Source organism: Giraffa tippelskirchi, chromosome 11 (genome assembly GCF_054371585.1).
Source record: "Giraffa tippelskirchi isolate mGirTip1 chromosome 11, T2T-mGirTip1v1.2.pri, whole genome shotgun sequence".
Classification (NCBI taxonomy): Eukaryota; Metazoa; Chordata; class Mammalia; order Artiodactyla; family Giraffidae; genus Giraffa; species Giraffa tippelskirchi.
Window position 1 is genome coordinate 56,414,512 of NC_137285.1, and position 14,858 is coordinate 56,429,369.

Here is a 14,858-nt window from a genome sequence, read left to right on the forward strand (position 1 = left end):
TAAAGCTTATACAAGCAGGCAAGCTTACTGTTAGTGAAAAAGTGAAAGTGAAAATCGTTCAGTCGTATTCCACTCTTTGTGACCCCATGGACTCTAGTCCATGGAATTCTCCAGGCCAGAATACTGAAGTGGGTAGCCTTTCCCTTCTCCAGGGGATCTTCCCAACCCAGGGATTGAACCCAGGTCTCCTGCATTGCAGGTGGATTCTTTACCAGGTGAGCCACAAGGGAAGCTCTACTGCTAGTGGAAGTATTCATTTATTAGTATTCTAACTTTTATTAGGCCTTTTTAAACAAATGCTTTCCCCCCTAAATACTTCTATATTAGGTAATCATTCTTCCATCAAATTGTGCCTAGAGTTCAATCTTGAGACACACATACCTGTCACAAAACTGCTATCAACCTAGATTTCTCTAGTTTAAAGCTCTCTTAAGAAATACAATATCAATTCTTCTCTGCTGCAAGACTTTTTATACATACCTTTTTAGAGCAAGGTTTCATTAGTGTGCTTTGTAATTCCAGATATTTCACTCTTAAAGAGTTTAGCATCTAAATTTAATCCCCTCTCCAAAGGTTTTGTCCAACCTTCCACAGTCCCTGTTATCAGTGAATCCTCCTATTCTATTATAAAATTCAGAAGATTCCAGTAATTAATCCTGGCAATCGCAAATATGAGTTTGAGGATACAGAAGTGATATATAGAAATGAATTTATGTATCTCATAAGTGCATTTAATTTGAAGAAACAACTTCATTTAATGTTATAAATATCAGTAACAAGCATTTAGTGGACAATTTCAGGACAGGATCTTGATGACATCATAGACCTTGAAACAAAACTTGCTTTATTACACTATAAGAGAATTTTCATGCATTATTGTGATCCTTCTTAGTGTCCAAATTGTCATCACTCTGTCCAATGAGCAAGCTCAAAGTAAATGGGCATTTTCTTAGTTCAAAGGAGGAATCATTTCTTACACATTTTTCTTACCATGTTACTGTTGAAACTACCATTGTTTCAATTATGTGATTATGCTCTGACCTCATTAGAGGATAAAAGACCTCATAAAGGGTCTACAACTATTTATTTTCCCTAAAATATTCTCATCTGACTCCTTTATATTGATGATATATTTTCAATTAAAAACTAATCACATCGGGAGGGTGGGATGGGTGGTCCATCTTCTATCATTATATAGCAAAAGGTAAATTAATTAGGATGTTTTTAAGATGTGTTAACTTTAATTATATATAATAGCACTATAATAATTAGAGAAAACTGTATATTTCCAAATAGAGTTTAATATTATAATTGTGGTCTTATAAACAATATTATTTCTTGGAAATTACTGTTAAGAATACAATTAGAGGGACTTCCCTGGTCGTTCAATAGCTAACACTTTGTGCTCCCAGCGCAGGGGACCTGGATTTAATCCCTGGTTGGGAACTAGATTCCACATGCCGCAACTAAGAGTTCAAATGCCACAACTAAAGATCCCGCATGTTGCAAACTAAGATCCGGTGCAACCAAATATGTAAAAATGAATAAATATTGAAAAAGAATACAATTAGAATATATTTCATGAATAATATAAAGCCAGAAAAGGTATCACGAGGGCTGTTTATAGAGGTCCTTAAAAGGTAGACTGATAAGTATTAGCACTGTTAAAGTTGCTTTTAAAGATTCAGTGCAATTTTTCAAAATGTTGAAATATTGGACAAAAATGAAGCAGAAGCTTGGAATTTTAAAAGGGACTACTTACTCTCAACTGGTATAAAATTGATTACAAATTTATGGATCAATTCAATGAATTCATGTATTTTTGTTCACAAAAATATTTTGAACTCTGTGCCAGGTACTCTTCTAGAAATTGGAAAGAAATTAAAAAAGGGCAGACCTGTTCTCTGTTTTCATTAAGCTCACATTCTAGACACATTCAACAAGGAGAAGAAAAACATCATAAACAAGAAAATGGTGATAAGTGCTGGATGGCAAACTATAGTCACACGAAAGGGTGAGCTGGTGGCTACTTTTGATTAGGTTGCCCCAAGGAAGACCTCCCTGAAGATGTGGCATTTAGCTGAGTTCTGAGTGACAAGAGCCAGCCATGTGAAGTTCTGCTTGGGGAGCCATCCACACAAAGCATTCTGGCTAAGGCAAATGTCCTCAGGTAGAAATCAGCTCAGCATGTTTGAAGAACTCCTTGAAAGTCCCTTTGCCTGTGGTGGAGAGGATAAGGAGAGAGGAAGGTAATGAAGTCAGAGATTGGGAATGGGGGAGGTAATACATTTCATATAGACTGTTTCAAGTCAGGGTGAGGATTTATATTTATGTTCCCAGAAGCCTAGGAAGCAATGGAAATATTTTAATACAAGAAATAACATGATTTTATTTATTTTTTTAAAATTTATTTATCTATTTTTTACTTTACAATATTGTATTAGTTTTGCCATACATTGACATGAATCCGCTATGGATGTACATGTGTTCCCCTTCCAGAAACCCCCTCCCACATCCGTCCCCATCCCATCCCTCTGGGTCATCCTGGTGCACCAGCCCCGAGCACCCTGTATCAAATCTGGACTGGCGATTTGTTTCACATATGATAATTTACATGCTTCAATGCCATTCTCCCATATCATCCCGCCCTCGCCCTCTCCCATAGAGTCCAAAATACAGTTCTATACATCTGTGTCTCTTTTGCGGTCTCACATACAGAGTTATCTTTACTGATTTACAAAATTCCATATATATGCGTTAGTATACTGTATTGGTGTTTTTCTTTCTTGCTTACTTCACTCTGCATAATAGGCTTCAGTTTCATCCACCTCATTAGAACTGATTCGAATGTATTCTTTATAATGGCTGAGTAATATTCCATTGTGTATATGTACCACAGCTTCCTTATCCATTCATCTGCTGATGGGCATCTAGGCTGCTTCCATGTCCTGGCTATGGAAGTGCTGTGATGAACAGTGGGGTACACACGTCTCTTTCAATTCTGGTTTCCTCGGTGTGTATGCCCAGCAATGGGATTGCTGGGTTATATGGCAGTTCTATTTCCAGTTTTTTGAGGAATCTCCACACTGTTCTCCATAGTGGCTGTACTAGTTTGCATTCCCACCAACAGTGTAAGAGGGTTCCCTTTTCTCCACACCCTCTCCAGCATTTATTGCTTGTAGACTTTTGGATAGCAGCCATTCTGACTGGTGTGAAATGATACCTCATTGTGGTTTTGATTTGCATTTCTCTAATAATGAGTGATGTTGAGCGTCTTTTCATGTGTTTGTTAGCCATCTGTATGTCTTCTTTGGAGAAATGTCTGTTTAGTTCTTTGGCCCATTTTTTGATTGGGTCGTTTATTTTTCTGGAATTCAGCTGCAGGAGTTGCTTGTATATTTTTGAGATTAATTGTTTGTCTGTTGCTTCGTTTGCTATGATTTTCTCCCATTCTGAAGGCTGTCTTTTCACCTTGCTTATAGTTTCTTTTGTTGTGCAAAAGCTTTTAATTTTAATTAGGTCCCATTTGTTTATTTTTGCTTTTATTTCCAATATTCTGGGAAGTGGGTCATGGAGAATCCTGCTGTGGTTTATGTCGGAGAGTGTTTTGCCTATGTTTTCCTCTAGGAGTTTTATAGTTTCTGGTCTTACGTTTAGATCTTTAATTCATTTTGAGTTTATTTTTGTGTATGGTGTTAGAAAGTGTTCTAGTTTCATTCTTTTACAAGTGGTTGACCAGTTTTCCCAGCACCACTTGTTAAAGAGATTGTCTTTTCTCCATTGTATATTCTTGCCTCCTTTGTCAAAGATAAGGTGTCCATAGGTGCGTGGATTTATCTCTGGGCTTTCTATTTTGTTCCATTGATCTATATTTCTGTCTTTGTGCCAGCACCATTCTGTCTTGATGACTGTGGCTTTGTAGTAGAGCCTGAAGTCAGGCAGGTTGATTCTTCCAGTTCCATTCTTCTTTCTCAAGATTGCTTTGGCTCTTCTAGGTTTTTTGTATTTCCATACAAATTGTGAAATTATTTGTTCTAGTTCTGTGAAAAATACCGCTGGTAGCTTGATAGGGATTGCACTGAATCTATAGATTGCTTTGGGTAGTATCAGTTCAGTTCAATTGCTCAGTTGTGTCTGACTCTTTGCAACCTCATGAACTGCAGCACGCCAGGCCTCTCTGTCCATCACCAACTCCCGGAGTCTACCCAAACCCATGTCCATCGAGTCCTGGGTAGTATACTCCATGATTTTATTTACATGAGTGCGTGCTAAGTCTCTTCAGTTGTGTCCAACCCTTTGCGACTTCATGGACTGTAGCCCATCAGGCTCCTCTGTCCATGGGATTCTCCAGGCAAGAATACTGGAGTGGGTTGCCATGTCCTCCTCCAGGGAATCTTCCGGATCCAAGGATTGAACACACATCTTTTACATCTCCTGCATTGGCAGGCAGGTTCTTTACCAGTGCACCTGGGAAGCAATTTTATTCACATTTTGAAACAATTACTTGGGCTTCTGTGTGCAGACTGGATTAGATGGAGGAGAAATGGGGAAATAGGTTCAGAGCTTACTTCAATAGTACACATGAGAAAACACAGTGTCCTAACCAGATGTGGGTCACCTAGAGAGAGTAGGGTGGATTTGAGGTATGTTTTGGTGGCAGGAAGGTCAGGGTTTGCTTCTGGATTAGATATAAGGCAGGATGGGAAAGAAGAATCAAGAATATCCAGATGAATGGCTTGAGCAATGGAGCTGATGGATAATGGTTGTCATTTATTGAGATGTGGAAGCCTTGGGAGAAGTAGGTCAAGGGAGGGAGGAAACACATGAAATCTGAGATGTCTATTAGGAGACATCCAGGGAGAGATGCTAGGGGGACAGCTGGCTTCCCACGTCCTGAGTCCCAAGGCAAGATCAGAGTTGGAAATATAAATTTGGATGGTATTTAAAGCCATGGGCCTATCTGAGGTCAGATAAGAGCTCATAGATTAAGAAGAGAAGGTTGCCTACAAAATGCCTGAATAGTATTCTATCCTGCTTAAACATTAAGTAGGGAGAGAAATAGAATTTAGGGAGAAAGATGGATGAGTTGAGTTCAGTTTTTAATAGGTTATATTTGAAGAGATCTAAGGGAAGATGTCGAATAGGCAGTGAGAATGAGCCTACATGAAGGAGAGAGACATGAGTTTGAGAAACTAAGTTAAATGCTATTGTGTATCCAATATAGGCTAGGAACCATGTACATATTTTTAAATTTCTCATCCTCAGATAACCAGTCGTCAAGGTATCTTGTTATGGATATATGAAAGATGAGGAAACTGAGGATGAAAGAATTAACTTGCCCAAGGTCACAGTTAAGACATAACTGAGGGCAGATTAAAAGTCAGGTGGGCAAAACTTGGTATAGTTCCTCTGTCCTGCTGTAGTCTTATTCAAGGAAAAGCTTAACATTAACAGATAGTGTGTGTTCCAAATAGCTTGGGAAATTTTTTGGGTAGGTTAACTGGAACAAAGGCATTTAATACAATTAGGAAGCATTTATAAGCAACTGAATAGCAGATATATGCAATAATGCTTTTAATGAAATAATGCTAATAATGATTGACGCTTTTTCTAGGAAATGGTTTTGTAGGACTAGGAGGAAATTTAGGATGCCTCAAAAAGACAAGAAGAGAAAATAACTATCACTTAGTTCTAATCCACATAGGTATACATTTTCAAATCATACTTCAACATCTCAGACTCAGCCTGAGAAGTCATCAGTAGATTTTCCGACTTGAGAAAATACCAGCAGAGAATCACAAAACTGCACAAAAACTGAGCATAACATTAATAATTTTAGTTGCAAAGCTTTGTCTTGAAGTCTGTGATGTCATAAAAACATTACAGTATTATGTTCTTAATATTACCCTATCTGTGACTATTTACTACATTAAGATAAAAGCAATCACAAAGGCATATGAATCTACTCGTATCATTGAAGGTATGCATATTTGAAGAGAGCACGATACCTAGAATCCTCCAAATTTTATAACAGAATAGGGATACACTGGTAAAAAATATCAACTTTTGGTACTTGACACAGCCTTTGGATATTACTCGTTTCTAGCTTTAGATATTAAATTCTTCTTCAAAAATTACTAATCAGAGAATAAAGTACATGTGGATAAGATACTCTTGGTAAAAAATTAAGAAAATATGAGCATAAAAATATGGCATGCATGCTAAGTCGCTTCAGTCATGTCCAACTCTGTGCAACCTTATGGACTGTAGCCCGCCAGGCTCCTCTGTCCATGGGATTCTCCAGGACAGAATACTGGAGTGGGTTGCTATGCCCTCCTCCAGGGGATTTTCCCAAGCCAGGGATTGAACCCGCATCTCTTACGTCTCCTGCACTGGCAGGGGGGTTCTTTATCACTAGTGCCACATGGGAAGCCCTTACAAAAATATTACCCCTCAGATATGTTTATGGCTTTTACCTTCCTTATGCTTTCTGTAATTGGGAAAATACAGGCTGATACTTGATGTCCACATTATAGTTAAAAAAAAACAACAACTGTATTCTGGGTATTGTTTGGTAGGAGGGTAAAACAATTTGTGCTTTTTGCACCTCTCTTTTGAAGGACAATCCTTTTAAAAGGTAAGACTACACATGTTTTGGGACTTCTATGGTGGTCCAGTGGTTAAAACTTTGCCTTCCAATGCAGGGGGTGTGGGTTCGATCCCTGGTCAGGGAACTAAGATCCCACATGCCTCTTGGTCTTAAAACTTAAAGCAAAGCATTATGATAACAAATTCAATAAAGACTTTCAAGAAACTGTCCACACTCTTCTCCACCCCCCCAAAAGACTACATATATTTATTAGGAATGTCAATTCTGCCACCATAGGATAAGCTTGCCCATTAGATGGTGAGCTGCACAAGGGCATAAGCTTTGACTCTTGTTTTCATCACTATATCCTGAAAAAGTACTCAAAAGGAAACATAAAGTCAATGATACAGGGTCACCAGAGGCAGAGAGCAGAACACAGAGATGGGGCTCGCAGGCACCCAACAGAGAAAGAAAGATGGGGGGGAGGGTACAAAGAGGGACAACAAAGTGGGGAGAGGGAGAGGACAACCACAGGGGACGGAGTGGTTCCAGGAAGGCAGGGCAAGTGAGAGGCAAGCAAGGTGAGTGAGGGAGGAGGAGAGGAGAAAGGGTGACAGTTAAGACAAAAAGGCACAAAACATGATTACTGAATGAGAGGACAGGGAGAAGGCCCATGAGCCAGGGCGAGCAAGAGAGAAGGATGTAAAAAGAAATGAGATGCCCTGTGTGAAAGCATGTTTCCCATTGTAGAAACTAAATATGGTAATTTTATTCATTCAAATTAATTTCAGACTCTTACTTTCCGAATAAAAAGTCTCAATAATTCTGAAATGATTAAAATCACTGATATGGCAAATACAGTGGTTCAGTGGATGAGTCTGAATACCACGGACACCTAGAAGCTTGGCGAGCTGGGGCAGGTTACTCAAGCTCTCCGAGCTTGGAAAGAAGGTAATTGTGTGATGCTATGTGAAGCCAACAGTTAGAACTGGACATGGGACCACTGACTGGTTCAAAATAGGAAAGGAGTATGACAAGGATGTATATTGTCACCCTGCTTATTTAACTTCTACGCAGAGGGCATCATGTGAAATGCTGGGCTAGATGAAACCCAACCTGATCTGGGTTTCATCCAGCAACCCAAGATTGCTGGCAGAAATACCAACAATCTCAGATATGCAGATGATACCACTCTAATGGCAGAAAGTGAAGAGGAAATAAAGAGCCTCTTGAAGAGGGTGAAAAAGGAGAGTAAAAAAACTGGCTTAAAACTCAACATTCAAGAAACAAAGATCATGGCATCTGGTCCCAACACTTTATGGCAAATAGAATGGGAAAAGGTGGAAACAGTAACAGATTTTATTTCCTTGGGCTCCAAAATCACTGCAGACGGCAACTGCAGTCACGAAATTAAAAGACATCTTCTCCTTGGAAGGAAAGCTATGACAAACCTAGATAGTGTATTAAAAAGCAGAGACATCATTTTGCTTATTACAAAGGTCTATATAGTCAAAGCTATGGTTTTTTCAGTAGTCATGTACTGGAGAGAGTTAGACCATAAAGAAGGCTGAGTGCCAAAGAATTGATGCTTTCGAATTGTGGTGCTGGAGAAGACTCTTGAGAGGCCCTTGGACTGCAAGGAGATCCTAAAGGAAATCAACTCTGAATATCGACTGGAAGGACTGATGCTGAAGCTGAAGCTCCATTACTTTGGCCACCTGATGTGAAGAGCCAACTTATTGGAAAAGACCTTGATGCTGGGAAAGATTGAAAGCAAAAGGAGAAGGAGGCAGCAAAGGTGAGATGGTTAGACAGCATCACCGACTCAACAGACGTGAGTTTGAGCAAACTCCAAGAGATAGTGAAGGAGAGGGACACGGGGTGCGCTGCGGTCCGTGGGGTCACAAAGAGTCGAACACGGCTGAGCAACTGAGCAACAATGACAACCTGGAAGAGGAAGAAGTAAGAGGCATGTCCCTTCCCAGTCACTGCCTTCTGCATTGACCAAGGCCTGCTTTCCTGGGGCCATTCTGGACAACATACTGTGGGAAGATGAGGATCAAATAAAAACAGAAGTTTAAAATTCTACAAAATTTTCCCTTATAAGCGAGAAACACAGTATGCTCACTTTTTCATTGTAGATGTCCCCAAGCATTGTACTTGCTCTCACAAAATCCAGGTTTTGAAAATTGTTTCTTGCAATTTTTACAACTTTTTTCAAGTATTTGACTGCTTCTGCCATCTGTCCTTGGCTAGAAAAAAAATATAAGAAACCATTAAAGTCTCATCTCATTTAACATCACATTAAGAGAAGATTTCTTTGTGTCTTTGCTTAAGAAAGTGTTAAGAAAGTTATCAGGATAATGAAATGTAGGGTGTAAATTTTAAAACCATGTGACTCATCTTTGATGGATTGTACAGTGAGTTAGAACCTGAGCCTTTAAACTCTTATGGATTATTGGTAGGATTGTAAAATGGTGCCATTGCTTGGAAAAACAACTTGTCAATTCTTCAAAAAGTGTAATAGTTACCATATGACCCAAGAATTACACTCCTATGTATATACCCAAGAGAAATGAAAACACATGTCCACCAAAAACTTGTACATAAATGTTCATATCAATAATCATGAAAATAGCTAAGAAGTGGAAACAATCCAAATGTCTATCAATTGAAGGGATAAGCAAAATGTGCTATATTCATACCATGGAATGTTATTCAGCCATAAAAAAGAATGAAGTAGTGATACATGCTACAACATGGATAAACTTTGAAAATATACTAAATGAAAGAAGCCAGTTACACACAAAAAAATCCACATATGATATGATTCCATCTAAATGAAATGTCCAGAAATGACAAATCTATAGTGGCTACCCACTCTAGCATTCTTGCCTGGAGAGTTCCATGGACAGAAGAACCTGGCAAGCTACAATCCATGGGGTCCCAAAGAGTCGGACACAACTGAGCAGCTAACACAACAATGATAGAAAGCAAGTTAATAGTTTAAAGCAAGTTAAAGTTGAGAGGCTGGGGCGATGGGGGCGGGGCCGGGGGGGGTTTGGGTAGGGAACTGGGTGTGGCTGCTAACAGGTGTGGGTTTCTTTTTGAAGTGCAGAAAATGATCTGAAATTAAATAGTGGTGATGGTTGCACAACTCTGTGAACATACTAAGAACTACTGATTCCTAAACTTTAAAAGGGAAAATGTATGCTATATGAATTACATCTCAGTAAAGCTGTTATATTAAAAAAAAATAAAACGTCTTAAAAGGTTGAAAATTTATACATTCCTTTGCAAATGAAACCAATTCTTTGAGAGGGAGGCAAATGTGATTCATAAAATATTTGTTGGAGGTATTAGAAAATACATAATGAAAATAGAGGATTGTTAAATCTCCTAACCAGGATTCAAGAAAGGAAAGATAAATCCTGGAGATGGAAGCAGCCTGGCTCCTGACATAAGCTTCTGGCAAATGGCAAGAATTTATATAAACAAGAAATAAGACCTAATTTTCATAAGTCACTGAGATTTTGGAGACTGTTAGAGCAGCTCAAATGACCCAAAGTGACTAAAACAAGTTTGGCTATTTTCTTCTTTCATAAAGAAGAGGGGTCAAATCATCATACTGTACATCATTCTACTGTAAACTTATTTAGTGTTGCATGTCAATTACATCTCAATAACACTGGAAGGAAAAATAATACAGTACTTGTATTTAGAATATTAAACAAACAGATAAATAACATGTGGGGAGCCTGACCAAAAAAAATAGAAGAGAGGTACATCATTTTAAAGATTTCAATGAATTATATTAAGAAACTTCTATTATTTTAATTCTGCTCTCATTTTATTAATATAAATGAGTCCCAAATACTCATTAGTTCCTCACTATCTGCGTGCTACCCCAGAGATATACAAATCTTAGTTTCATATGAGTAAGAGCTAAACAGTAAAGTATAATAACAAGTGGAAGGGGGCTTCCCTGGTGGTTTGGTGGTAAAGAATTTGCCTGCCAAGTGGGTTCAATCCCTGTGTTGGGAAGATCCCCTGGAGAAGGAAATGGCAACCCACTCCAACTATTCTTGCCTGGGAAATCCCATGGACAGAAAAGCCTGGCAGGCTACAATCCATGGGATCGCCAAAGTCGGACACAACTAAGTGACTAAACAAGTGGAAAGGGTCTAAAAATCTCTCTAAAAGAGCCAATTATTTGAAAGCCAGTCTAAAGAGACAGGTCTTTTCTTTGAGGAGCTAGTTGTAGTGATGTCCTATGCGAAGAACACTTGGAGCCTATGAGATCAAGAACAAAGGTGAAAAATCCTTGAGCAACCAAAGAAAAAGACAGTAATTTTTGTAAACAGCTCCATCCAAGGAATCATATGCTCTGAGTATTTTTTTAATAGATGTAGCTAAAGCTACTCAACAACTCAAGGGACATTTAACTGCTGATTCAAAAACTGCTGACTGAAAGACTGCTGATTCAGAGCCATAAATAATTACAGGCATAACATTACAGACAAGGCCAGAACTGATTTCAAAATAATGACTCCAAATTAAGCATCCTGAAGAAATTCAATATCTTTTAAATATCCCACATTTATTTTGGTTGAGCCCTAAAAAAGAATGATGAATCTAAGATGATAATACACAATTCCATTGTTAAATCATCTCAGAAATGTGGAAATTTTTTATTGAAGTGACAAAATCCAAAATTTAGAGGTTTTTAAAGTAACAGAAAACACCGTCATTGTATTCTTCAAAGGAGAATAACAAAGGAGAACCCCTACTCCTGAATGTCTCTGAATTCCTAGAACCACCTTTCTTTGCTTTCACAGGTCAGCGTTCCCAGTGAGCATCTGTTCTCTGACCCTTAATAAATAACAAGATGAAATTCTGAAACTCAGAGCTTGTTTTACAATCTTGCATGAAAATGTGTTAGTCGCTCAGTCATGTCTGACTCTTTGCAACCCCAATGAATGTAGCCCACCAGGCTCCTCTATCCATGGAATTCTCTAGGCAAGAATACTGGAGTGGGTCGCCATTTCCTTCTCCAGGGGTCTTCCCAATCCAAGTATCAAACCCAAGTCTCCTGTATTGCAGGCAGACTCTTTACCATCTGAGCCACCAGGAAAGCCCAAGAAGGGCATTTCTTTATGTTTCTATGGCAAAGATTTACTCAGAGGAGCTCCAGATAGGGTGGTGTCATATATGGCATATGGAGAAGTTTTACTAACAAATTTTTTAATTACTGCATCTATAGAAAAATTCAGCAATATTAAAGCCAGATTTCACTGATTCTAAAACACACATTTTCCCATATTTTAACATTCCTGAAGTTGAGATCCCTCCCTGAGAACAGGTGGCATCTTATAGTTTTTCATAGACAGGAGTGGTCAAGTCACAGTTGTTGCTGAATTTGTCCATGTCTTTGGACACAACCCATGATCGTAATGCCTTGATCCTTCTGTTGACAACTATTTAATGATAATTTCAGAAAGAAATATGAGGACTGGTTGTTTTCTGAAATCCTGTAAGATTAGAAAGTAACAGCTTCAAGACTGGCAGATTGGTAGCCCATGACTTGGAAGAAATAATGAAGGCAGGGGCCACTGGAGCCCTATTTGAAGAAAGGCTACATAGCACCAATGTTCTTGATGACATAAAAAGATATGGATGAGAAAAAAAATAGTGACAATTTGAGTTTAATGGTGATTCAGAAGAATTGGACTTTGAATGCAAAGATGTTCAAGGAATATAATGAATTTACTTTGTTTATAGTTTCTTTTTACATGAATTCTCAAGAATCATTGTAAAAATACATATTGTAAATGAGTCTAAAACAGCTCTTGTTAAGTATAAAATACAAATTCTAAGCAAAAAGAAGCATTATGTCACAGTTTAGTTGGAATATTTTTATTTATTGGATATGTACAATGTGTAGTCCAATAGGAAGAATGTTAAATTCAGTGAAATCTGAAAATAATTGACTCAACCCAATTTTGCATGTTTCTGTTTATGTCATGTGTGCATAGCCATAAAGCAATCAAATATCCAACACTGTTCCGTCTGTATGTTGGGCATCAAAATATTAACAGTTCACACTTTACACATTCATTTGCAAAATGATCTTCATTTTCCTGGTTGCAGCTAAAAAGAGTGAAATCTAACATTAACCCAAATCTCTGAACAAATAGCACTCACTGCAGAATCATTTCTTCCATGAATGTCTATAATCAGTAATTGATGAGCTATTACTGTATGTAATAAATAGTTGGAAAAGCACTTCTTGACAAAGTAATATAAAAGATAATATTTGATTATTAGTGGTAAAGACTTGAGATCTGTCACACCAGAAATGGTCATATATGGAATAAATAAGTTAATGCAAAAACATTTTTATACATTTAGAATTTTCATAAAATGATCCCATTATTATATAATGGCGTGTGTGTGTTAGCATCACCATTAGGAAAATTAAAATTTGTTTGGCTGCTTCACAAAATCAATTAAAATGAGTTTGAAAATTATGTTTAAACCAAGGAGGAATTATCTAAGATTCAGTTCAGTTCAGTTCAGTCGCTCAGTCATGTCCGACTCTTTGTGACCCCATGAATAGCAGCATGCCAGGCCTCTCTGTCCATCACCAACTCCCGGAGTCTACCCAAACCCATGTCCATCGAGTCAGTGATGCCATCCAACCATCTCATCCTCTGTCGTCCCGTTCTCCTCCTGCCTCCAATCCTACCCAGCATTAGGGTCTTTCCCAATGAGTCAACTCTTCACATGAGGTGGCCAAAGTATTGGAGTTTCAGCTTTAACATCAGTCCTTCCAATGAACACCCAGGATTGATCTCCTTTAGGATGGACTGACTGGATCTCCTTGCAGTCCAAGGGACTCTCAAGAGTCTTCTCCAACACCACAGTTCAAAAGCATCAATTCTGCGGCGCCCAGCTTTCTTCACCGTACAACTCTCACATCCATACATGACCACTGGAAAAACCATAGCCTTAACTAGACGGACTTTTGTTAGCAAAGCAATGTCTCTGCTTTTAAATATGCTATCTAGATTGGCCATAACCTTCCTTCCAAGGAGTAAGCGTCTTTTAATTTCATGGCTGCAATTACCATCAGCAGTGATTTTGGAGCCCCCAAAAATAAAGTCTGACACTGTTTCCACTGTTTCCCCATCTATTTCCCATGAAGTGATGGGACCAGATGCCATGATCTTAGTTTTCTGAATGTTGAGCTTTAAGCCAATTTTTTCACTCTCCTCTTTCACTTTCATCAAGAGGCTCTTTAGTTCTTCACTTTCTGCCGTAAGGGTGGTGTCATGTGCATATCTGAGGTTATAGATATTTCTCCCGGCAATCTTGATTCCAGCTTGTGTTTCTTCCAGCCCAGCATTTCTCATGATGTACTCTGCATATAAGTTAAATAAGCAGGGTGACAATATACAGCCTTGACGGACTCCTTTTCCTATTTGGAACCAGTCTGTTGTTCCATGTCCAGTTCTAACTGTTGCTTCCTGACCTGCATACAGGTTTCTCAAGAGACAGGTCAGATGGTCTGGTATTCCCATCTCTTGAAGAATTTTCCACAGTGTACTGTGATCCACACAGTCAAAGGCTTTGGCATAGCCAATAAGGCAGAAATAGATGTTTTTCTGGAACTCTCTTGCTTTTTCGATGATCCAGCGGATGTTGGCAATTTGATCTTTTGTTCCTCTGCCTTTTCTAAAACCAGCTTGAACATCTGGAAGTTCACGGTTCATATATTGCTGAAGCCTGGCTTGGAGAATTTTGAGCATTACCTTACTAGCATGTGAGATGAGTCCAACTGTGCAGTAGTTTGAGCATTCTTTGGCATTGCCTTTCTTTGGGATTGGAACGAAAACTGACCTTTTCCAGTCCTGTGGCCACTGTTGAGTTTTCCAAATTTGCTGGCATATCGAGTGCAGCACTTTCACAGCATCATCTTTCAGGATTTGAAAGAGCTCAACTGGAATTCCATCACCTCCACTAGCTTTGTTCGTAGTGATGCTTTCTAAGGCACACTTGACTTCACATTCCAGGATGTCTGGCTCTAGGTAAGTGATCACACCATCGTGATTATCTGGGTCGTGAAGATCTTTTTTGTACAGTTCTTCTGTGTATTCTTGCCACCTCTTCTTAATATCTTCTGCTTCTGTTAGGTCCATACCATTTCTGTCCTTTATCGAGCCCATCTTTGCATAAAATGTTCCTTTGATATCTCTAATTTTCTTGA

The 14,858-nt window shown here is 38.6% G+C and overlaps 1 protein-coding gene across 6 annotated transcripts in view; it reads right to left on the bottom strand.

Moving 5' to 3' along the window:
• TTC29 (tetratricopeptide repeat domain 29) overlaps positions 1-14,858 on the bottom strand; it is a 245,195-nt gene that overhangs the window by 92,268 nt on the left and 138,069 nt on the right. For all 6 annotated transcript variants that reach the window (XM_081544279.1, XM_081544278.1, XM_081544277.1 and 3 more), the window contains exon 10: positions 8,718-8,841. In XM_081544279.1, coding sequence (XP_081400405.1) covers positions 8,718-8,841 — 124 coding nt within the window. The remainder of the gene's footprint in view (positions 1-8,717; positions 8,842-14,858) is intronic.